This window comes from Magnolia sinica, chromosome 2 (genome assembly GCF_029962835.1).
Source record: "Magnolia sinica isolate HGM2019 chromosome 2, MsV1, whole genome shotgun sequence".
NCBI lineage: Eukaryota > Viridiplantae > Streptophyta > Magnoliopsida > Magnoliales > Magnoliaceae > Magnolia > Magnolia sinica.
In genome coordinates, this window is record NC_080574.1 from 112,704,944 (window position 1) to 112,731,444 (window position 26,501).

General features: G+C 39.9%; 1 protein-coding gene across 6 annotated transcripts in view; it reads left to right on the forward strand.

Moving 5' to 3' along the window:
- The window catches only part of LOC131237399 (mitochondrial-processing peptidase subunit alpha-like), a 55,254-nt gene that overhangs the window by 23,041 nt on the left and 5,712 nt on the right, over positions 1–26,501 (forward strand). For all 6 annotated transcript variants that reach the window (XM_058235133.1, XM_058235134.1, XM_058235135.1 and 3 more), the window contains 4 exons: positions 174–271; positions 19,793–19,865; positions 20,074–20,144; positions 20,240–20,289. In XM_058235133.1, the coding sequence (XP_058091116.1) occupies positions 174–271; positions 19,793–19,865; positions 20,074–20,144; positions 20,240–20,289 (292 nt within the window). The remainder of the gene's footprint in view (positions 1–173; positions 272–19,792; positions 19,866–20,073; positions 20,145–20,239; positions 20,290–26,501) is intronic.

Below are 26,501 nucleotides of genomic sequence, written 5' to 3' on the forward strand. Positions count from 1 at the left end.
ATGAGGTTTCCAGTTTTTGATGTCTCTTCTTTACTTTGCATTTGAGGACTTACTGTTGAGGTGCAGATCATCATTAGTTATTGACAACTGAGGTGGTCGTTTTTATGGAAGTAGCTTTTTGTTTACTTTGTGTTGTTTCAGAAACTAATGTACAATTCTGGTGATTATTGCAGATCTCCGCGTGTTAAACAAATACCAAGAAGTTCAGTCCTTCTCAGCTTTTAGTAGTGTATATAATGATACTGGTCTTTTCGGGATCAACTTGACTACGGTAAACCTTCAACTGGAATTCATTTTGATAATTGTCACTTTCTTTTCCATAAGCAACAGAAACTTTATTGAAATACAATAGAAGATACAGATATCCATCAAGACAATGGATGAGTACATTTGATAGAAGAGATTAACATTTCATCCACAACGAGTCCTGACAATCTGATCCACTTACCCAGAAGCATGGTGGTTGAGTTTGGTGAGATTAACATTCTCTCCACAAGAGTCTTGACAATCTCATTTGCTTAGCTAGAAACATGGTGCTTGAGCTTGTACTTTCTCTGTTGGACTAGGAATGAATTGTGTGACTAAACATTTCTATATCTTCACATAGAAATGGGAGGGAAACACCAAATCTGAATTTCATAAAGTTGTAACTCATATAAAGCAATACCTTTGGTTTGATAAAGTGAAAGGACCTAACATTTTGATAGGAGGAGGATGGAATACGGGATAGAAATAAACCTCGCCAACTACAAAGTACTGAATCATGTAACACACCTCTCCTAGCCACTTTTACCCATTGAATTCCACCTTTGATTAATTGAATTATAAAAGCGATTAGATGATTTTCTTTTTCTTTTTACAGAAGTAACAGAAATAAATTATTGAAAAGGAGAAGAAAAAAGAAGTGTAGATTTACGTCGCACTAATTTCGTAGAAGCAAAAAGCCAATAAAGATCTAATCTAACCACATCTGTTTAACAACATTTCTTTAGTTAGAAATTTCGAGATTCCTTGATAGAGTAGAATTGCAGAATAGGATTCATGTAGCCAACCCCAAGTAGTTGGGATGGGCTTAATTATGACGACGAGTTAGAAATTTGAGATAAACAACATTATGATCTAAGTGAGTTCTCACTACATCATGCCTATAGATGTTAGGAAATTTGTCAAGAGTGGCATGTAAGGATTTTATTTTCAAATGTCCTAAGTCTATTTTGGTTAGACTTGAAAAGTTGAGGATAGATTTCTTATGGTAAGGGGAGGAGGATAATGTCACCAGCTATAATTCTCGTCCATGTAGCTACTCTTTGCAGCCTTCAGGGATAGATGGCGCCTCCCTCTCGCCTTCGGATGAGATTGCCTGGGATAGCTGTAATGTGATCGCCGTTCGAGAACTAGATGGCCTAATCAGGATGTTAGCCTCTCTCTCTCTCTCTCTCTCTCTCTCTCTCTCTCTCTTCGATTCGTGGGAGGAAAAGAAATCATTGTACTATCAGGCTTCCAGGATTTGGAAGGCCATAAATGCAGTAGCTCTAATGTTAAGGTTGGAATATTATTTTCTTTTGGTATCTGCTTCTAAGAGGATTGTTGATGTGGCGATAGGCCCTTGAAAGCAGAGTTTCCCTCCCTAGCAAATTTGGCTCATAAGAAGAACATGTCAGTGGCCAGTTGCTTCTCCATTATTGGTGGAAGAGGTGTTTGGTGCCCTTCGGCGTAGTGTCTTATCCAATTAGGAGGCAACATATTGTGGCATTTTATTGGAGCGGCTTCACAATATTCATCCTACCCTGGTCCTACAACATGATTCATGCTTCATCGAATCCAAGAAGAAATATGTTCTTTCACGCTCCCCCCTCAAGGTGGCGTCACTTGGTTGGAAAGAAGGAAGAGGATTCTGGCCATAAAGAATCTACATAAAAGGGCTAGGATTCTTCCTAACACGTGCCTTATGTGTAAAAACGATTCAGAATCAATTGATCATCTCTTCATCCATTGTCCCTTTGCATGGCAATTGTGGTGTGTGGTTTTTGCTTCTTTTGAAGTGGATTGGGTAATGTCGAAATCGGTTGAAGATCTTTTTTAGGTGTGGCATGGCACGACTCTTCCTAAGGAAAAATTAGTCATTTGGCGCCTTGATGGGGACATCAGAGGACCTACTCGGGTGTGCCAAAGACGGAGGCGACCACCCACATCAGCGCAACTTTCTTTGTAGATGGGAGACGAGTTCCAGATGGGGCCTACCAGGCCATTTTGAAGACCCAACATGCATTGGACGTGCATTAAGAAGACCCCACCTTGGGACGATGCATGTGGGTTACTTATGAGATCAGTTTAGTAATAGGATTTCTATTTCGTGTCGATTCGACCATTGGATCTTGTCGATCAGGCCATCGGGCCACCAGATCTTTTTAGATCTGGGCCCCTTGGAATCTGATCTTGCTTTCTTTATGTTTTTTGTTATTTTTAGAAGTTATTTGAGGGTTGAGATTGATAATATATGTTCTAGTTTTCTTATTTTGGGTGATGGGCCACTTTACTTGAGTGAGTGGCATAGTCGTAATTATGCAGAATTTTAATTACGAATTTTTTAATTATAAAACCACAAGGGGAGTGAAGTTCCAACCCTAATGGAGATTTGAGTAGAAAAAAGAAGAAGAGAGAAACTCTCGTGTGAAGGAATTTTCCTCATTATTTTCTAGGGTGTTTATATATATATATATATATATATATATATATATATAAACCCTCCATTCTAATTAAATTGTGGAAGGGTAGAAGCTTGTTTGGTGGTGGATTCTAAGGTACATCGTTCCTCTTCCTCTTCTTCGAAAGGTATTTTTCGTCTTACATCCTTCCTCTCTCTTGTTCGGAAGGTATTCTTCTTCTCTGGTCTTCCTCTTTTCCCTTCCATTACAACCTTCTAAACCCTAGATATTCAATTTCTTATTTTTTCCAATTTCTAAAAGCCCTAATTCCAAAATCCTCAATTCTCATGAACCATAATTTTCCAAATTTCAGATTTTCCAATTCATTAATCCTAATCATAAAACCTGCAAATCTGTTCCTTAAGTGTGGAATGTGCATATGCTAAATTGGAAGTTTTATCCTTCCATCGAGCCTAGTTTTAATTGATTTATGTGATTTCCTAGCATGCGGGTATGTGATTTAGGTTAAATCGGATTTTATTTCCTATTGTTTACTCTTAATTACTTGGTGGATTAGCATCTTTTGTTAATTGAATTACTTTATGGACTCTTTCATAATCTCCACGTTACATGTTAGCATTAAATCATGTGTCCTGCATTACACCTTTTGCTGCTAGCTACTTTTTGGAATATTTGGTGGGAGCGCAATAAGTGGTGTTTTATGAACAAAAAGTTTCTTGGGAAGAAGTTCTTTGAAAGTCCAAGAGATGTTTTAGAATGGGCAATTGAGATTAAAAATGTAGATGATTCTGTAGTTGTGCCCATGCTTGGGTTGTAATTTTTTATTGTATTCTTTGCTGCTATGATTAACAACTTTTCAATAAAACAAACTTATTAACCTAAAAAAAACCTCAATATAGCACAACATTATCTTTCTTTTTTTTCTTGTGACGTGGCCAAGGTTCTGTAATGGTAACGGTGGCCATAACGGCCACCACCATTACCTTTACGATACAAGTCGTAACAGTTGTTACGGCCCCCGTAACAGCCATTATGGTCTCTTTGTTTATAGAAAAAAAATCCCTAAAACCTGTATCTGCCCCATAATGTTGATTAAAAAGTATGGAAAACCTGCATATTCTCCATAACAGACAATTGCGGGGTTGTTATGGCCTTTATAGGGGACGTAACATGCTGTTAACGGCAATTACGGGTCATTTTTTTCCATAACGGCTGTTATGGCCGTTACGACCCTGTAACATGTAACGGTTGCTATCGTTACCTTTACGTAACGGCCTTTACGACACACCATGGACGTGGCCCATAAACCAAAGGGCCCATTAACTTTCTTCTCATCATTTGAGCTGGTGGAGACAGTGTAGTGCTTGTGAGTGATCCAGTGTTCAATCCTTATTAGGGTTATCTTTAAAATGAAGGAGATCGAGAAGTCCCCCGCATAACCTCTTCTGCCTTTAGAACATATTTATTCCAAATGACCAAAATGTCTCTCAACACCCATCTAAATGTAAGTGTAGACCACATGTAGTGCCTTATACCCATTGTTCGGAGTATCCCTGATATTATCTCTATCTCCAGCTTGGTGATACCTAGGGCTGAAAGTTGGGCGGGTTCAACCCGACTGACCCGTGAACGACCAGACATTGGGTTGGGCTCGGGCAGGATATATCGGGTCCGATCTTAAGCTTGGGCTATACAAACACCATGATGCGGACACAAGCGCATTCAAAGTGTACCAATGAAGAAAGCGCCATCCACAAGTGCTGTCCTTATGGATAGGCGACTATTGAGGAGCTGAAGACCTTTCACATGTGATTGGACATATAGAAGACCCCACTCAGGGAAGACACATGTGAAGGAAGATTGGAGAAAGAAGACCGAGCGCCCAAAAGTGTCCAAACTTTCCCGTACTTATGTTATTTTCTCGTTTTTGACTTAGTTAGGGGTCTTTTAGTAATTTTATGTCTTTATTTACTTATTCTAGGGGTATTTTAGTAATTTTATGTCTTTATTTGCTTATTTAAGTGGGCTAAAGCCTTAAACTCGAATTTCAATTATTGATTAATGAAAAACAAACCCTTTGGTTGCCTCCTTCCTCTCTTCTCTCTAATGGTGCTTCTTCTCTTCTCTTGATCTTCTTCTTCTAATTTCTTCTTGTGCCGCTCCAACTTCTTCAAGGTAATAATTTTCTTCCTTCTATTTTCCAGTTTTGGCTAATCCTTCTACGATCAAAATCTTGAGAACCGATCTAAACCCTAAACCCCCAAATTCTCAAATCCCTAATCCGAGAAACTTCTTGGTTCTTCGGACTAGTGATCTTCATTGATCGATTGGGTGTGACCATGCAAGATCGGGAGGTCTCATCCCTCGCTGGATCCAACCTAAGTAGTAATTGAATTCCATAATCCATAGTTGTAGTGATGGCCCACTCCATTGCATGTTTCCTTTATGATTTTCTCAGTTATGATGATTATTGTTAGAATTTTAGATCATTTATTCCTTTTATTTCCGCTGTTTAATAATGTCCATGAGCATGCATCATAATTAGGTTTGTCCTGCATCAAATTTGGTATCAGAGCCAGGCTTGCATGGTTTTTGTTTAGATCGAGTTATCAAATTAGGGTTTTGATTTTTAGGTTTAACTTAGGAAAGTTCCAGGTTTAGAAAGTTTTCAATTTTAGAAACTTTCCAATTTTAGAAAGTTCCTAATCTGGAAAATTTCCAGATTTGAGTTGTTTCCTGTTTCAACTTAATTGTGTCAGTTCATAGTAGTTTTGCATTCATCGCATTCATCTTGAAAGTCATAACACCTAGTAGTCTAGTTAGGTAGAGTTTGGTTCAAGTCTTCATTGTATGCCCACGAGAAGAGGTAGAGGTTTCGGACTTCAACCTACCATGAATAACGAGCAGTTATCTGAGCAACTTGCTCAATTGATACAAAAGATAACCGCCCTAGAAGCGGGTCAAAGGTGTGAGTTTGCCCACCTTGAGAACCAAATTACCACTACCATGACTAAGGTGGAGCAACTAGAGGCGTCCCAAAAGGAAAATCCCGCTGTAGGGGAAGATGCGCACTCCCAAGTGGAAGGAATCATGGAAGAACGCGCTGCCACACGTGGTGGTAGTGAGGATAGAGATCGTGGTAACGGTCGTGGTGTGGTGCGAGAGGCATGAGCCACATGTGGTCATCAAGACCGCTATGATCCAGATGAGCGTGTGATGAAGAGTGTGAGAGTTGAGGTCTTGAGTTTTGATGGGCGCTTGGATCCCAAGGCATTCCTTGACTGGGTTGTTGACATGGACCACTACTTTGAGTGGTATGGCATGTCAGAAAACCGTCAAATGCGGTTTGTTAAGATGAAGCTTGTGGGTCAAGCCAAGCTCTTTTGGACCAACACCAAGCGTAGGATAGAGAGAGTTGGTAGAGCCCCTATCACACATTGGTATGAGATGAAAGAGAAGTTGAAGGAGAAATACCTTCCTCTCTTATACCGTCAGAAGCTCCTTGACCAATGGCAATCCTTGCGCCAAGGGTCAATGCCTGCCGCTGACTACATCGCTAAATTTGAAGAGTATGTGATGCGATGTGATATCCGAGAAGACTCTCTAGTAACGCTCTCGCGTTTTAAGATGAGCCTTTGTGCGGATCTTCAGCGCGAGCTTATTACTCGGCTCTTAACGGACTTAGATGAAGCATATCAAGTCGTGCAGGAGTTAGAGCAATATCTGAAAGCTCCTGTCGTTCGTTGTTTTGAGTCCCGAGACTCCAGTGCTAGATCTAGTTCCCAAGGAACTAGACCTAATATTGGTAATCAACCTAGGGCACAGGCAACCATTCCGCCTAGGCCTAGGGAGGACAAGGGCAAAGGGGTTCTTGGTGCCGATCCTAGTAACATGAGCCAAGTGAGGTGCTATGAGTGTGGCAACCTTGGCCACGTGTCTAATTAGTGTCCTACGAAGAGCCGTGGGAGAGCCTTAGTTATAGGCGAGTCCCACGAGGGTGGAGATGACCAGGGTGATTATGAAGTTGAAGAGTATCACCCTGAAGGAGGACTTACTGATGAAGAAGAAGTGGATGGAGAAGCAACGCTTGCAGTAGTCAGGCGTGTGTTAGCTCAGTCTAGAAGTAGTGCTGACTGGCGTCGAAGCACTATCTTCTAGACTATTGCCAAGTGTGGTGAAAAGAATTGTAAGGTGATAGTGGACAGTGGAAGTTGTCAGAATGTGATTTCCACTAGCACCTTAGATTGCTTAAAACTGAAATCCACACCTCATCCAGACCCGTATAAAGTTTCTTAGGTTGACAAGACATCCCTACCTGTCACCCAGCAATGTCTAGTCCCCATCGAGTTTGGGTCATACAAAGAGTCCCTGTGGTGTGATGTTTTACCTATGGATGTGGGACATGTTTTCCTAGGTAGACCATGGCTATTCGATAATGATGTCACGATCTTTGGCCGTTCGAATGCATGTACTTTTATGTATAATGGTAAAAAGATCAAACTTAATCCCATGCCACCTGAGAATACACTAGGGAAGAAGAAGGATGAGAAGGCAAGTGAGCCTAGAGAAATGGGAAAATCCAAACCTAAGTCTTTACATATAATCAGTGCAAGAGAGTTTGAAAAAGAGGCTAAGGAGGATTCTATGGTGTATACCCTTGTGGCTAGAGAAATTACACCTGAGGTTCCATCAGAGTTGCCCCGTGAGGTGACCTCGGTCCTGAAGGAATACAGTGATGTATTTCCTGAAGACTTACCGAATGAGTTGCCACCTATGAGGGACATACAGCATGTCATTGATCTTGTCCCAGGGTCTACTCTACCGAACCTTCCTCACTACAGGATGAACCCTGCAGCGCATGCAGAGTTGAAGAAGCAAGTTGATGAGCTTCTGCAAAAGGGTTTCATCCAAGAGAGTATGAGCCCGTGTGCCGTGCCTGCATTGTTGACGCCAAAGAGAGACGGCACGTGGCGCATGTGTGTGGACAGCCATGCCATAAACAAAATTACTGTCAAGTATAGGTTCCCTATACCTAGACTTGATGATATGCTAGACATGTTGGCCAGGTCCACTATATTCTCTAAGATAGACCTCAAGAGTGGATATCACCAAATCCGTATACGCCCAGGAGATGAGTGGAAGACGGCGTTTAAGACGAAAGATGGGTTGTATGAGTGGTTGGTCATGCCCTTCGGCTTGACTAACGCACCCAGTACTTTCATGCGAGTGATGACACAAGCTTTGAGGCCGTTCATGAAAAAATTCCTAGTGGTGTACTTTGACGATATTCTTATTTATAGTACCACTAAGGAATCACACCTTGAACATTTAAAGAAGGTCTGTAGTGTCCTTAGGAAGGAAAAGTTGTACGCTAATCTTAAGAAATGTGCATTTATGTCTAGCCAAGTTGTGTTCTTAGGATTTATAGTGTCATCTGAAGGGATGCGTGCAGACCCTGAAAAAGTCAGGGCCATAGTTGAGTGGCTAGAACCAAGGAACATTCATGAGGTGCGAAGTTTTCACGGCCTAGCAACTTTTTATCGTCGGTTCATTAGGGGTTTTAGCACGATCATGGCTCCCATTACCGAGTGCATGATAAAGGGAGAGTTCGTGTGGTCTAAAGCCGTCGTCAAGGCTTTTAAAGAAATTTAGGGCAAGATGGTGGAAGCTCCTGTCATGTGTCTACCTGACTTTTCTAAAGTCTTTGTAGTAGCGTGCAATGCGTCTGGTGTCGGTATAGGTGGAGTGTTGAGTCAAGAAGGACGCCCAGTGGCCTATTTTAGTGAGAAATTGAATGAGGCAAAACAAAAATACTCCACTTACGACAAAGAATTTTATGCGGTAGTGCAATCCCTGAGACATTGGCGACACTACCTCCTACCGCAAGAATTCGTTTTGTTTTCTGACCATGAGGCTTTGAGATATTTGCATTCTCAGAAGAAACTCAATCCAAGGCATGCCAAGTGGGTAGCGTTTCTTCAGGAATATTCGTTTGTTTTGAAACACAAGGCTAGGGTTGAAAACAAACCAGCGGATGCCCTTAGTAGAAGAGTGGCGTTGCTCAACTCCTTGAGTGTAGAGGTAGTCGGATTTGAGCAACTGAAAGATGAATACCCCATATGTCCTGATTTTGGGGGTACTTACGCGTCGCTCTCTAGTGACCAGCATATTATGGGTGAATATGTTCTTAAAGATGACTTTCTTTTCAAGGGAGACAGACTTTGTATTCCCCGTATGTCCCTTCGTGAATTCCTCATCTGGGAGCTTCATTTAGGAGGGATAGCTGGCCATTTTGGTCGTGATAAGACCATTGCCCTCGTGGAAGATCGTTTCTATTGGCCAAGCCTCAAGCGAGACGTAGCCAAAGTTTTAGGGCAGTGACGAACATGTCAGCTGGCAAAGCAAAGAAAGCAAAATACCGGGCTGTACACGCCATTGCCAGTGCCACATGCTCCGTGGCAGGACATTAGTATGGACTTCGTGCTCGGGCTTCCCAAGATTATAAAAAAACACGATTCCATTTTTGTTGTTGTGGACCGTTTTTCTAAAATGGCTCATTTCCTCCCGTGTTCGAAGACGTTAGATGCGTCTCATGTTACTCGTCTCTTTTTTGATGGTGTGGTGCGTCTCCATGGGTTACCTAAAACCATAGTGTCTGATTGTGATGTTCGATTTACTAGCTATTTTTGGAAGACACTGTGGCACATTATGGGAACTCGTTTGCAATTTTCTACTGCTTACCACCCACAAACAGATGGTCAAACTGAAGTGGTAAACCGTAGCCTTGGAAATCTTCTACGTTGTCTAGTGGGTGAACATGTTAAGACTTGGGACCTAATTTTACCAACTGCTGAACTTGCTTATAATGGGTCAGTTAATAGATCTATAGGGTTGAGTCCTTTTGAAATTGTAAGTGGTTATAAACCTAGAATACCTATAGATCTCTTACCTATGTCTGTTACCCAAAGGTCTTCTAAGTCAGCCGATGCATTCGCACGCCATATTCATGATTTGCATACACATATTAGACAGTGGTTAAATAAAAGCAATGATGATTATAAAGTTTCAGCTGATTCTCATCATAGAGTGCAAGAATTTCAAGAAGGAGACTATATAATGGTGCGAATAAGGCCAGAGCGATTCTCTCAAGGATCTGCAAAGAAATTACAAGCGCGTAGTGCTGGAACATTGAAGATATTACAAAAGGTTGGGTCCAACGCGTATCGGGTTGACCTTCCACCTGAAATGAGCATTAATCCAACTTTTAATGTGGAAGATCTAGTCCGTGCCCATACTTCCATTGTTGATACATCGTCCCTTTCATGGCCTTTTTTTGAGTTTGCTACCCAACCCCTTTTACCCCTCCTCCACCCATTACCTATAAAGAAGCAATTGAGGAAATCTTGGATGACGAGATAGTATCCACGAGAGATAGGGGTTTCCAAAGGTATCTTGTCAAGTGGAAGAACAAACCATCGTCTGAATCTACGTGGCTGTCGGGCGACGCATTGCAGGGTATTGATCCAGATCTACTCGAGCGCTACAAAAGTTTCAACTCGTCGGAGTCGAGTTTTTCTCACCCGAGGGGAATTGATGCGGACACAAGCGCATTCAAAGTGTACCAACGAAGAAAGCGCCATCCACAAGTGCCGTCCTTATGGATAGGCGACTATTGAGGAGCTGAAGACCTTTCACATGTGATTGGACATATAGAAGACCCCACTCAGGGAAGACATGTGAAGGAAGATTGGAGAAAGAAGACCGAGCGCCCAAAAGCGCCCAAACTTTCCCGTACTTATGTTATTTGTGCGTTTTTGACTTAGTTAGGGGTCTTTTAGTAATTTCATGTCTTTATTTGCTTATTCTAGGGGTATTTTAATAATTTTATGTCTTTATTTGCTTATTTAAGTGGGCTAAAGCCCTAAACTCGAATTTCAACTATTGATTAATGAAAAGCAAACCCTTTGGTTGCCTCCTTCCTCTCTTCTCTCTAATGGTGCTTCTTCTCTTCCCTTGATCTTCTTCTTCTAATTTCTTCTTGTGCCCCTCCAACTTCTTCTAGGTAATAATTTTCTTCCTTCTATTTTCGAGTTTTGGCTAATCCTTCTACGATCAAAATCTTGAGAACCGATCTAAACCCTAAATCCCCAAATTCTCAAATCCCTAATCCGAGAAACTTCTTAGTTCTTCGGACTAGTGATCTTCGTTGATCGATTGGGTGTGACCATGCAAGATCGGGAGGTCTCATCACTTGCCGGATTCAACCTAAGTAGTAATTGAATTCCATAATCCATGGTTGTAATGATGGCCCGCTCCATTGCATGTTTCCTTTATGATTTTCTCAGTTATGATAATTACTGTTAGAATTTTAGATCATTTATTCCTTTTATTTCCGCTGTTTAATTATGTCCATGAACATGCATCATAATTAGGGCTGTCCTGCGTCACACCAACCCGACAAAACTTAGGTTGGGTTCGAGTTGAGGTCTCGGGTTGCCCGACCCAACCTGAACCCGATCAATATATAAGTTACTTATAAATTATAATTGAGTGTGGATCGTTTGTGTCAAAGGCACACTAGTGACGTCGAGTCTCATTTGTCCACGTCATTTCCAAGGACTCAAGCTAACAAGATTTGCCAGATTTCTCTCTCCCAAATAGACTTCGTGCTATGCTACATGACTTTTAAAGGAGTAGTTGTCCTATATTTTAGCTTGTTTTTTTAAAGAAAAAAAAATGAAGTTCTTTATAATGAATAATCACATATAGGATCCTTACTCTTGCTCGGGTGGTAGACTCTTAGGAGTTTCAACACCCAGTCAAGGGTTCGAGTAACCATAGGTGGTGAAATTCCACCAACGTGAGTGTGTGTAAAAAAAAATAAAATCACATATATAATTAACAAAATCATAGATACAAAAAAAAAGCCCTATATTGAAATATAATAAACTAATGTAATAACGAAAATATTAGCATGTATGTACCCGACCAACCCAATCAACCCGACCGAGCCCGCTTGGGTTGGGCTTGGGTTGAGAATTCCCAACCCGAGATTGGGTTGGGTTGGGTTAGGGTTGAGGTATAAGAACCTTGGGTTGGGTTAGGGTTGAGCACCAACTCGACCCAACCCGCCCGACTTTCAGCCCTAGTGATACCCATAACACTGGTAGTATTGGAAATTCTAGGTATTGATGCTATATTGCTAAGTATCGCTAACATCTCGCCAATATTTTTGACTGTATAAATTCAAGGTGTCGCTTGAATCGCCAATGTATTACCAATATTTTTGACTGTATAAATTCTAGGTGTGGCTTGTCTTGCCAGTATGGAGGTGATATTTTGATAATATCACCAATGTATCGATATTGCCAAAAATCTATTTTCTAAAAAACACTCCATTTCAATTTTTAATATAGGCCCATGATTGTATGAATCATGAAATGTATGTTTGTATGTGTATGCTACATAGATGGATCATGGATGGGTGGTACTTGCATTTGTATTATATAGATCACATATGGATGCATGTTTGAGTTCATGTATGTTTGCATGTCCTAGTTATTGTATGTTGCTTGCATTTGTGATTGCGGACAACCGACTAGTGCACCAAAAGCTAAAGCTGATGGGGAAGGACCAATTTATCCATATATGCGGGCTCTCCCAAGCAAACCCAGGCGAGACCTCCCCATGGGCAATCCTTGCGTCACACGGGTCCCCGAATCATACGGTCCCATAGTGGACCCTACCCCGTAGCCATTTTGCATCTCACAAACCCCACCTCGTGGGCCACCCCACCCTAGTGTGGAGATGTGGTGCATCCTTGGAATTCCACCAAGATGCCCCCGCATCAATTTGTATTATATAAACTTATTTTGGTTATTATTGGACTGATTTCTTACGACAACACATGCTTTTAGGTCCCCCATTAAATGGAAACTTATTATGTATTATTTTTGCAATTTTTTTAGTTCCTAAATATGCAAATATGTGTATTTTAGCATCTCTTGAAGTTTCACTAAAAAATTCCACAGTTTTCCCCATGTTTCCCTGCATTTCTAGTTATCGGTGATAACGATATTGCTTCCACATCCCTGGCCATCGAAACTTGTAGCGATACCAATAACTTGAACACTGCTTATACCCCAGATTTTTTCTATCTTAATGTCTCAAAATGTTGAAGCTTAGTCTTGTGAAGGACTATAATACCATTTTTCACATTTCTGGCGATTTATTTCACAACTGTTCTTTGCCAAAACCTGGATTGCTAACTTTCCATGATAAAACCTTCACTGATCACCAACTGAATTTGAGGATGTAACTTTCCCTCTCGTTGCCTCATTACTCTTGTCATAGTTGATCGTGGAAACAAGCCTAATAGCTTTTCTACTTTGTTACTTAAGAGGTAGATTTCTTTGACCCCTATATCTATTGTTCCATCCATACTCTCTAGACATTCAAATTGCTCTCTTTTACTTTCATTGTCTCCCTTGTTCTATTCCCAAACACTGTCGTGCAACTTTTTTGGAATGAGGCCTTTGTCAACCTCTTGTCATGCCTTTTTTTTGAGACCTCTCTCTCTCTCTCTCTCTCTCTCTCTCTCTCTCTCTCTCTCTCCGATTTGTTGCTCACGGCAAAAGTCATTTCCTTCCAAGAGATGGAGCTAAAGGAAGCATGGAAACCACCGATGTTTAAATTATTAGCGACAATATCAAATTGTCGCCGATATTTTCGATATCGCTGGGTTGTCGATATCGAACACCACATTTCGTTTCTCTTTTGGATATTAATGAATTTTCATCGATTCTTTCGGATATTTCGACAATTTCAAATTATCGTTACTGTTTCTATCCAACAACCACCCTAGTATCGTCGACAGAAAGGGAAAAATTTCTGCATTTTCGTCTAGCAACAAATTCGAGCAAGGTCCATATTAAATACTTGAAAAAAATAGGAAATACCTTATTCCTTTTTCCTTTTGGAGGTGCTTGGATTGTGGATCGACAGTCTGTTCTTAGAAGGTATGAAAAAACTCGAAAATTTGTGGATTTCGGCGAGGGTATAGGAGATCTTCCACCGAAATTTCCTCCTATTGCAAAGAATCCGTGATTTTTTGCATTGAACGGGCTTGAAAATGCTTTGATTCAAAAGAGAATCTGATTTAGGGTTTTGAAAAGGTCGGCTTTGACGATTCGACTCTCACTTTCCCTTTCGTTTTTATTTCTTATGGACGCAACAACCGTGATGTGTGTGACTGTGTGGGGTCTACATCAATGTATGCGTCATATATCTGCATCATCCATTAGTTTTTCCACGTAATTTTAGGGCATGGGCCGAAAAACGAAGTAGATCTAGAAATCAGGTGGACCACACCACAAGAAACAATGGTCGTTGAACACCCACCATTAAAAACTTCCTAGGGGCTAGGGTCCACTGTAATGTTTATTTCCCATCCAAGCTGTTCATAAGGTCACACAAGTGAATGAAGGAAAAACATAAATATCAGCTTGACCCAAAACTTTGGTGGCCCACAAAAAGATTTTAATGGTCCGTTACCACTACTTCTTGTGGTGCGGTCAATGGTCTACTTGAGTGTTGAATCTGCTTCATTTTTTGGACCATGCCTTAAAATGATCTGGTAAAACGGACGGACGACGTGGATATACAACCTGTACATTGAGGCAGGCCCCACAGACAGGTTCCGTCCCACCCACCTCGCTAGAAAAGGACGCGGATAGACTTGCAACGTAGCCAATAGTGAATGGCTACTTGTCAGTGTTCTGTGGGCCCCACCATGATATATGTGTTTCATCCACGCCATCCATCCATTTTTCTAGATCATTTTATTTTATAATCTAAAAAATGAGGTAGATCCAAATATCGAGTGGACCACATTGTTGGAAACAATGTTAATTGAATGCCCACCATTAAAAACTACTTAGGAGCCACATAAGTTTTGGATCAAGCGGATATTTGTTTTTTTTTTTTTTGTCTTTTCTGTTCATCCAGGTCGGTGTTTTAAATATCGACGATATCAGCCGATATATCCCATGATATATCTTGTTTCCCACCTGTGTGATACGAAACGCACATGTAGTGCTGATATATCCCACCTATTCGATCCAGTGAGCATTTTCGATTTTCGATCTATGTTTTTGTTGCAAATCACGTTAAACCAGTGTCAAATGGTTACAAATCTATGATTCTTCATATTTTCTATGAAAAATCATGGATTTGGTACTTCGATTTTGAGATTTAGGAGAGATTAGTCAAGTTGTGGAAAATTGAGAAAAATCTAAAATTCTTAATTTCTCACAAATCAGTTGCAATCTTTGTATCCAAACACAAAATTAAACATTTATGTAACATGATTTAGTGATTCTTCTTTCGCTTTTAAATGTATTACTTGTGTTTCCATACATGTCTTCTTATGTTTATAAATTATATGAATAGACTTTGAATATACTTGCATCAGTTTCGTTGGAAAGCGCATATATTAGGACCCCATACAAAGGAAACCCTTATTATGTGCAAAGTTTTTTGTAATGTTTTGAGTTCCAAGTGTGTATTGGTGTTTTTTTAACAATCCCTGAAGTTTCATTGAAAAATTCAACCAATTTCCTAATGTTCCCAAGTTTCCCAACAACAACGATACATTATGCGATACAATCGATATATCTCATGCGATAACTGATATGTATCCGTATCCCAAGGGTGTGATACATTACGCAATAACAATATTTAAAACATGGATCCATGTCTGTATGACCTAATCGATGTCAAATAAACATTAGTGGTCCCTAGGAGGTTTTTCGTGGTGGACATTCAATCACTACTGTTTCCTTTGGTGTGGTCCACTTGAAATTTAGATTTGTCTCATTTTCTGGATGAAGCCCGAAAATGATATCGAAAGATGGATTGACGGCGTGGATAAAATGCATGCATCATGATGGGGCTCACAAAGCACTGGCCAGTAGCCACCTAGCCCAAACTGTGTCCACTGGAAAGCTGGACGCGGCTTCAGTAGGGCACAACTCCAGTGGATCCCTGGATCCCGTGCTCAGAATAGGCTGGGGCTCTAAGGGGCCTATCGTGATGTATATGTTAATCAACACCGTCCACCCATTTTTACTAATCATTTTAGAATACAAGCCCAAAAATGAGGCAGATGCAAGGCTCAAGTGGACCACATAGTGAGGATTAAAATCCCACCATTAAAAACATCTTGGGAGCTGCAAAAGTTTTGGATCAAGCTGATACTTGTGTTTTGCCTTCATCCATGTCTATGTGACCTTATGAACTTGCTGGATGGCAAATAAACATCACAGTGGGCCCATAAGAAGGTTTCAATGGTGGGCATCATTATCACCGCTGCTTCCTATGGTTTGGTCCACTTGAGCCTTGGATCTGCCTCATTTTGGGGCTTATATCCTAAAATGATATGTTAAAATGAAATGGACATTGTTGATAAACTCATACATCACGGTCGGCCCCTCAAATGAAATTTCATTTTGCCACATGTATTGGAGGGGCTGCAAATCATAAAACTCCCATGAAAAGTGCACCCTTGCAGGGTTTGTTTTGCCCATGGAGCCTTGCTAAGCCACACGCATGTGCAAAAAGCTCATGTACGCCGCCATGTACGTGCCTACATGGCATGATATGTCCAAGATCTAATCTATCATAAAAAAGGCGCCACTACATTGATGCCATATTTCAAGAATCAGTTTGATGTACTGGTTGAGTGGGCCACATTTTGCAAAACAAATGTACAGCTCTAACAACTAGGGTGAAGCTTTTTAAATGTCCACCTATTTCCCATGTTGGGGCCCATGTTGGGGCCCGCATGTTGATTGGATCATAATTATTTTTGAAAAACATGTATAAGGTTGGATCAACCTAATGGATGGATTGCATCTTGCACTTATGTGCCTTGCTGACACGTGTGTCGTGTACATCAATTTTATCACGGGCAGATTAGTATTGCCCAGGTAACATCGTAGTGGGTGTTTCCCTAACCATGGGGCCAACCTTGATGTCTGTGTTGTATATCCACGTCGTTCATCAAAAAATTTCAACTCATTTTAGGGCATGATCACAAAAATGAATCAGATCCAAATCTCATGTGGACCACATGGTAGCGATTGGGTGTACACCAGTTTTAATTCAGTGGTTTAAATAAAGCAATGTAGTTGATAAACAGGGTGGATCTTATGAAAATTGCATCATTTATACACCATTTGTACATTGTGGCACTCTTAGGGCCTGTTTGATTTTCATCGTTTCACCGGGAAAAGGTAAATACACTGGAAATGGGTGATTATTACCGTTTCGCCTGTTTGAATATTCACGGGGATTTCACTTCTTGGAAACCGGTTCAAAAGTAGTAGTGGCCATTTTAGGACCCCATCTCGATGTATATGATATATCTGTTCCGTCCATCCATTTTATCACAACATTTTGAGATATGAGGAGAAAAATGAGTTAGATCCAACACTCAACTGGCTCATACCAAAAGAAAAAATGGCCCCAAGAAGTTTTTAATGGTAAGTATTTAATTCACATTTTTCTATGGCGTGGTCCACTTGAGAATTGGATATGCCTCATTTTTTGGCTTATATCATAAATTTATCGAACATAATTGATGAACGGTATGGATATATGATATGCATCATGGTGGGACCCACAAATTTTTTACAATATTTGCCACTTTTACCTCCAAAAAGTAGGCCGTCAAATCTGTTACGGGGAAGTGTGCGGCAACTACTGATGGAAATAATTATTACCATTTACCCGGGTATTTCCCATTTCTTTGAAAAACAAACAGGCCCTTAGTGGCCGCATGACTATACGTGGAGATAAGGGGTGGCTAGAAATGTGTATTTTTTTAGTTCATTTACTTTTACATGTCTTAATTATTATATAGTGGTTGCATTTTTATTATATAAAACCATTTTGATTACTATTGGAATGATATCTTCCGGTAGTGCATGCTTTTAGGCTCCATTAAATGAAAACTTATTGTGTATGCATTCTTTGTGCAATTTTTTTATTCTTAAATATGCAAATATTTGTATTTAGGCATCTCTTGAAGTTTCATTGAAAAATCCACCGTTTTCCTCATGTTTCCCCTGTTTTTCCCTCATTTCTGGTTATCGGCGATATTATTGGCGATAACGATATTATATTTTTGTCTCTGGGCAGCGAAACTTGTAGCGATACCGACAACTCGAACACTGAAACCAACTCACCTGGTGAAGATGAACCCAAAACCTTATTGATGACTACTCCCGTCTTCTTGACTTTCCACGTGGAAATCCTTAATTTCTTTATTTGCTTGGGGATCTCCCTCTATTCATCAACCTAAGGTCTGTGTTCCCCTGCCGAGGAGGTCACTTTCAGAGTTGCTCTTCACCTACTGTCGTCTTTTCCACAATGTTGATTAAAGCCATGCTGCCACTGTGAGTAGAAACCTCCAAAACTCACTTTCCCAGAATGAAAACCTTGAAGAATTGAGTTGAACACCTTTTTTGCGGACACGTTACGGGCAAATAATAGCCTTCGAAGGGGCCGAATTAAGGTCTCTTAAATAATGGAGGACTGCCCTCATCAATGATGTTAACAATCTGAGCATCATAATCAATTCACATACTCGAAAGAAACTGTGCCTACAGATGTATGCATCCTCAAAGCAAAAAGCTCCTACTTATTCAATAAATTGAACTCAGTATTGCCTCCTCCTTGTTGAAAACTATTGCTTATTGTTTCCTCTCACCAAACTGAAAATCTTACTATATGAGAAATGATGGGGAGGTTGCCTCCCCTGTTATGTGATCCTTGCTGATCTCATATCCAAGCTTTGACTTTGTACCCAGAGGGGATGATGAAGACATCATTTTGGTCGATTGATTTGAATTTTGAAAATTGCTTTTATGCCAGGTGTTCTCCATCCTTGCTAACTCCAGCTGTCTGGACTCCAAACGGTTCTCATCACATGCACGTGCCAAAGGTGGAGGGGAAAACTCCTGAGTAGGGAATGAGGAAATGATATGATTAACTTCTTGCAATTCGCTAGTCACCAACTTGCCTTTGATTTTCTGCATGTTTTAGATGGGGCTTATTGGCTGATAAACTTTTAACCACAGCACCTTCCCCCTTTGGAATGATTGGTGATTAAAGTTGCATCCATTCATCCCAAGATTCCATCTAGCTGTCTTAGAACTCTTTAAGAACCACCATAGGGTCACCTCCAACAATTTCCCAACACTACTAGCAGAAACCAGAAATACAACCATTCAGATCCCATGCTTCATCTTCCCAACCCTTTCATGGTACCAACCACTTCATCGTTGAAAATCGTTTTAATCAAATGAAATTGAATCGAATCAAGCATCCAGATTTTTGTGAGTGATAGCTTCTTCTTTACAGAGTTTTGTGAAAAAATTTCACAATTTCCTATTGATTTTACTAGATTATCTAGAAGAACCACCCTTTTCATGGTAGTGTTTTGATGGAATATTTGTCCTATCTTTTGCAAATTATGGAAAATATTAGTATTCATCCTCTTCTTTTAGTTAGGTAGCCCAAGGTTTTTGTTTCCAAATGATTTCTCCATTCCTAAGACATCATGAAAATCTTTCTTGATCTTATCCCTCTTCGATTTGGAGAAAGAGGAATCATTTCCTTGTTCTTTTCAACCTGCAAAATTTCACATAGGAGAACTTTTCTAACTTTGACTTTCCCTTGCTGATTCTTTCTGCAATGCTTCAATTTACCTTTTAACAACTGAAGTTTCTTAAAAAGGCCCACACCTCTCAGCCGATTATGTTTCTGTTACAAGGTCTTGGAACTAGTCCCCTGGGTTCTTCATTCAGTTTATTAAATCTAATTTGGTCAGTATTTTATAGGTTTAAAGTTCATTTTTCCAAGCATATCATTCCAAATAGCTGATGTTATAGCGAAAAATGGAAATTTGAGGCTAATCCCCTATAGTTATACTGAAAAGCTGACATTATAGCTAATGTTATAGTTCATTTTGACACCATTTTTATTTTGCAGTTACCCTAAACTTTTCTTCGTAAAAAAAGAAATTCGTAAGCTTACTTCTTTCATTGACAAAACTATTACAGGGCTCAGATTTTGTGGAACAAGCTGTTGAGGTAGCGGCGGACGAGTTACTAGCTATCGCAACTCCTGGGCAGGGTAGTTATTGACTTGTAGTTTTATTTATAACTTATGATTCTTGCTATTCTAAGTACTATACATCCTTTTTTGGTCTCACATGTTGCTTAACATCATCATCAACAGCTTAGCCTTCTCCTATCTATATGGGATTGGCGTTATGAATCGCTGATCATTCCCATCCTAATCCCCTATTCGAGACATTTCTGAATAAGAATTTTCTTGTCAGTTACTGAGCTGGAACTACATCGAGCCAAAAATGCTACCAAATTAGCTGTTTTTATGAATCTGGAGTCCAGAGTAAGAGAAATGTTGTTGTTTTCACATTCCTGAATGGGTTGGCTTACGAGTGATTATAAGATTTTTTTTTTTTTTTTCCTTTTCCACTATTCCAGATGATTGTTACAGAGGATATTGGTAGACAAATATTGACATATGGGTGCCGGTAAGCTTCTTATTTCTAGGCTGCTTGTTCCACCACCTTATCCAACAATTAATAATTTCAGTCTGTCATATTACCATTCAACAGTTGATTTGCAGGTGAATTGGTGACATTTCAATGGCATGCATGCTTCTTTAGAGTTGGTTTATATTATGGACACCTCTTTACAATAGATGCATCTCAGAAAATAATATTTATCATCTAGCTGACAAAGCTTTCAGTGTATATTTTGCTGCTATTTCATTGAAGTTCCCGCTTAGTTCCAGGCCTGGTTTGAATGGTTCTTATGAGATATTTTTATTGAGAAAAAAAGATAGTGGGATTATCGCAAGAATAGTTCAACATTACATGCTAGATTTTGAAGTATTCATGCTGTTCTTCTTCACTTTGAAACATGTAGTATGGATGGATTTTCCACTGTTTTTAATGTTTCACAAATTTGTTGTCATTGCAAAAGAATAAAATATTCAGGGAGAGGATCAGGTGCTAACTGCTTGTATTGAAGTAATAATTGTGGGAAATGAACACGAAGAACTTGAAATCTAGAGCACAACAATGGTCAAAGCTAGTCTTGCTGAATTTTTCTTTAGAACATGCAGAAAATGAAGGAGCCACCCATTAGCTTTGGAGTTTGCATGCTTCATATTCCAGCTGATCAGTTTCTTCAGGTTTAGACCTGCCTCCATCTTCCTCTAGTGGCTGAAGATGAGTGTTTGAGCATGGTGAAGGCTAACCTAAAAGTTACTATGGTTTTTATATGCTAGATCAACCATATGCCTTACAACAAGACACACTAATTCTCATTTATGTTGCAAACCCTATGTTTTACTAGCTTCCTCATGAAAGAGCTATCAATCCCCCTTGAGACACATGTCAACTATGTTACACGTGTCAAGGAAATAAAGAAAAGAAGAGACACATGTCCAAAAGATGAGACACATGTTCAAGTTTCATAAAAGATGGGCCACATTTCTATCACAGCAGATCATGCGAACACATGCACTTTAAAGTTTAGAAAGTTTCAGATATGCCATTATCGGATTGTAAGAGTTCCCATTGATTTTTTACTTGTAATTAAAAAAATTGCCATTTTGCAAGAGTGCTCTTTGTCGTCCAATCACAATTAACAAAACCGCAATCTTGCCCATAATAAAGTTAAGTGATAGTGATGCAGGGACATGTGATGGCCTAACCATAAATGCATGTGTAATCAGGTTGAAGAGATTCAAATAATAAAATCAATCAACTAACTGTTATTAATCACGTCGATTAAGCAAATCTCAACGTAGAGATGAAATCATTCCATCAGGATCATGTCCCTTAGCATAAAATCACGTAAACAGTAAAAATGGAGGACCTATGGATATGGGGATATCCTTGATCTAGCATAAACTAGTACACAGTCAAGTTTGGATCTGATTCTCCTGATTAGCAATCTCTCTTTTCCGTTCAAATCAAAAAGGAATATCCAAAGAGGAATGAAAGAGATGGAGAAGAGATGGGTTCGAGATGAAAGAAAGTACGGATTCTAGGGCATCAAAGAAAAGAAGACGGATGATTCTTACATTTTCCTGCACTTCGAAGATCTAGAAAGAAGAAAAATTTGAAACCAGGATGGAATCCTTAACACCTAAGGGCCGATCTTGAAACCCTAATTTCTTTGGTAAAAGAGGAAGAAAACATACAAATTCTCATTCATTCAATAAATGGAATTGGGTTTCTCGCAGTGTATATATAAGCTATGGAAAAAGTAAAAGTGCACTAAAGCCCTTGAAAACAAGGAAAATCATAAAAAGACAAAAAAAAAAAAAAGTGCACTAAAGCCCTTGAAAATAAGGAAAAGAACAAAAAAACGCTTAAAACTAAAACACCCGTGCGACAGGGTGTGAAATCCACCCCATGGGCCTGCAGTCATGGTGCGGTCATGCCGCTCCTGCACTTGTAGGGTGTAAGAAAATGGGTCCGATGGACCCGACATCCATCCACATCAATTCATCCGCTCCGGTACTCTGTCGGTGACGCCTCCTCCTCTGGTACACTCTAAAGGGTGCATCACTGATGTCCGCATCAATTCTCTTCGGGTATGAAGAATTCTCCACTGGCGAAAGTGAACTTTTGTATCTCTCAAGCAAATCGGGGTCGAGCGCTGCAGCTCTATCTCAATGATCCAAGAGTTATCTGTAATGGGCATATTCCTCCATTTGACTAGAAATTTTTAGAAACCCCCAGAACGAGTGGAAACCGGCTCAAAGTCCAAAATTTCCTCTATCTTGTCTATTCTTAGTGCAGGTGGAAGAGAATGTAAGATGGGTACAAGATGGTCAAGCTGTGTGGCCAAGGTCCATATATAGGAGGGTCTGGTAAGAAACATGAGAACCAATAGATAGAGGTGATGACCCATGATAGGGAATTAGATCTTCCACATTAAATGTGGAACTGATGCCCATGGTAGCAGGGATATCAATAACATAAGCATTAGATTCTAACCTTTTCACAATTTTATGTGGGCCCATGCTACGAGCATGAAACTTCTTCACGGATCCTGGTGAAACCAATCAGACCTAATACAAACCATGACGTCATACCTAGGTTGAAATCCCCTAAATCTCCTGTGAATGTCAGCAGAGAGTTTATAATGTTCATTACTTGAATTAATCTTCCTCCTGATCTCACTTTGCAATGCATGTATATGTTGGGCAAAGGACTCTCCTAACTCTGAAGGACGCTGTGGGGTAGTCATGGGGATCAACTCTATGGGGGCTCGGGGTCTAAGACCTAAAACAATTTTGAACGAGCTCATTCCTATGGACTTGTTCACTGAAGAATTATATGCGAACTCTGCTATGGGAAGAACAATGTCCTAGGTCTTGTGGTGGTCTCCAACTAGACATCTTAACAAATTCTCAAGGCTACAGTTCACTACCTCTGTTTGACCATCCAACTAGATATGATATGTTGAAGAAAATTGAAGTCTCGTACCCAAAAGATGCCAGATAGTCTTCCAAAAATAACTAGTCAACATAGTATCTCTGTCAGACACGATGGATCTAGGTACTCCATGAAGTCGCATAACCTCCTGAAAGAATAACTTGGCAACGTGGGAGGCAATTGAGGTCTTATAATAGGGTATGAAATAGGTCATTTTAGAAAATCGATCAACAACCACGAGTATGGAATCGTGCTTACGAATAGTCTTGGGAAGTCCAAGCATGAAGTCTATACTGACATCTTGCCACGAGGCATGTGGAATTGACAAATGAGTATATAAACCTGTATTTTGTTTTCTTTGCTTTGCCAGTTGACATGTCCGACACTGCCCTACAATCTTAGCCACATCTTGCTGGAGATTGAGATTAGGCTAATAGAAACGATCATACACAAGGGCAACTGTTTTATCTTGACCAAAGTGACCTGTCATCCCTCCAGCATGCAACTCCCAAACTAGAAAATCACAGAGGGATATGCGTGGGATATACAGAGCTTGTCTTTTCTAAAAAGATATCCATCTGTAAGGATGAACTCTGCACTCTTCGAGGGCGGGTCACTAGACAATGACACATAAATGATCCCAAAATTAGGATAGTTTGAGTACTCCCCCTTGAGTTGCTTAAAGCCTATAACTTTAATGCTCATAGACCGCAGCGTCATGACACGACAACTAAGTGCGTCAGCTACCTTATTCTCTTTTCCGGCCTTGTGCTTAAGCACAAACGTGTAATCTTGAAGAAACTGTGCTCACTTGGCATGCCTAGGGCCCAACTTCTTTTGAGAGCTCAAACATTTCAAGGCCTCATGATCAGAGAACATGATGAATTCTTGCGGTAATAAATAATGCCCCCAATGATGCATTGATTGCACAACCGTAAAGAACTCATTGTCATAAGTGGAGTAGCGTTGTTTAGCCTCGTTCAACTTTTCACTAGAAAAAGCCACAGGATGTCCCTCTTGGCTTAACACAGCCTATGATAATTCCTGACACGTCACATGCTACCTTAAAGACTTTGGCAAAGTCAAGTAGATGCATGACTGATGCTTCCGTCATCTTCTTTTTAATTTCTAAGAAAGCCCACGCCACAGCTTTAGTCCTTTGAAACTCTCCTTTTCGTATGCAATATGTGATGGGAGCCATAATTGAGTTAAATCCATGGATGAACCGTTGATAGAACGTACCTAGGCCGTGAAAGCTTCTCACGTCGTGTATGGTACACAGCTTAGGCCAATTGACAATGACCTTTACTTAGATCTGCTGAGACTGAGATGCCGAATGACTTAGATCCGGATCTGGATATTTATATCCCTCGTATCGATGTGCTTTATATGGATCATATTCAGTACTAATCCAACACGAAAGTGCTTAAGTAGGCTCCAGATACTATCCATGGTCATATTCAATATCTATATTTGTGAGCCATTTGATGTCCTGGTGCTCTATTTTCTCCAGTGCCACTGGTGCGGACTCCCCAAGATGCTCCTCCCTTTGCTGGTGGTTTCATGAATTCGTACACATTAGTTCGATCTATGCTTTGTTGATGCTCATTGGCCTCGTACTTTGTTGATGACCATACCCGCATGTGCCAAGCAACACTAGAAGCAGAACCGGCTAGTGCATCATCATCATCATTATCGCCATTATCATCTGTCTTAGTTTCATTGTTGCCACTCTTTCCTTCGGTCAAATATTCTATAACCCTCTTCAGCTCCAAGATAGTTGCACGACTCTCTTGTACTCCGCACGTATTAGTGAGTCATGCACCTCGACTTCCTCACTATGTTCTACCTGTTGCTCTCTTTGTTCTATGGTAGAAGTGGGTCCTCTTTACCATAAATGTTGTCCAAGTTTATTGGATAAAAGTCATCTTCTTCAATTAGGTTTGTAGCTAGAGGAAGCTAGAGGAAGTTGTTTGGTTCAAAACTTTCACTATTATTATTTTGAGAGCCTTTTTACTTTTTGCAAAATGAAGCCACCAATCAATTGTATGGAAAAAAATATCTTACATTACACGTAATAGTAAATTGTCAAATGCACCACTTTATATTACTAATAATACAATTTTTACGATTATGTAATAGTAATAAAATATTAGTCTCTTATTAGAGGTGTTTGAAAGATTGCCTTTTATGCAAGTGCATTGTAGAAGTTGCCCATGTGAAGTCCATATATTTCCAATTGAGGATAGTACACCAAAACATGTACATTGTTTTAAACATCGAAATGACAAAATTAAAGATTTGTAGTCGCTTGGTTCAACTCCCTTATCTACAAATATAAGTAAGCTTCTAATCTCTTTATCATATTTTTCAGTCTAACACAAACTTCTTCATCCTTGCCAAATGTAGTATATCGGTATCTCGGATTTAAATAGTATCCTGCATTTCAATAATGAAAACAAAGACTTTAATGGTTGGGTTCGAGTCCTTACCTCAGTGGTAGACTCTGAGGAGTTTCAACACGAGGTCTTGGGTTTGATACCCATAGGTGGTGAAATCCCACTACGGTGTGCGTGGGTGTGTGTCGGGTGCATGTGTAAAAAAAAAAAAAGACTTTAATGATTATATATAAAAATAATTTAGTAATAAATAATAACAATAAATGCATAATGAATGTGCATGAGACGTTACTAGAATGAGACATTACCTACTACATGAAGGTCGTGGTGAAGCTGATTCTTCTAACATTTGTCGACCATCTTCCAATAATCTTTATAATTATCACAATCACGATGAATAGAAAGCTTTGCTTTATCTATGGTATCATAAAGGAAGCCCATGATAGGTATTTTGTTGGATTCTATAAGACGAATGACTTTCATTGTTGGTTTCATCTTCTTGAGGATTTTTTGGACATTCCAGCATCTGTTGTCTTTTATGGTTTGCACAACCTTAATCGACGTCTTGGTTGTCTTTTGCCCATGCTTTGTGTTGAGCTACTCCCGAAAAGCAAACATCTCGCTTAGCTATCCCTAGTGCTTTTACAAACTCTTACGGACGACAAACTTTTGCAAATCAAGTCATCGTAGGCCTAAGTAACCCTCTCCCTTTTGTGAACTTCCTCATTATTATGACTACTTGGTTATGATTGTAGATGAATGTCGTGACTTGCCTTACCCTTTCAACTAATTTTGCAACAATAGATTCTTCTTTCTAATATCTTTTAATATAAGATTGACATAGTTGGCTGCACATGGTGACCGAAATAAAAAATTTCACTTCTCCAA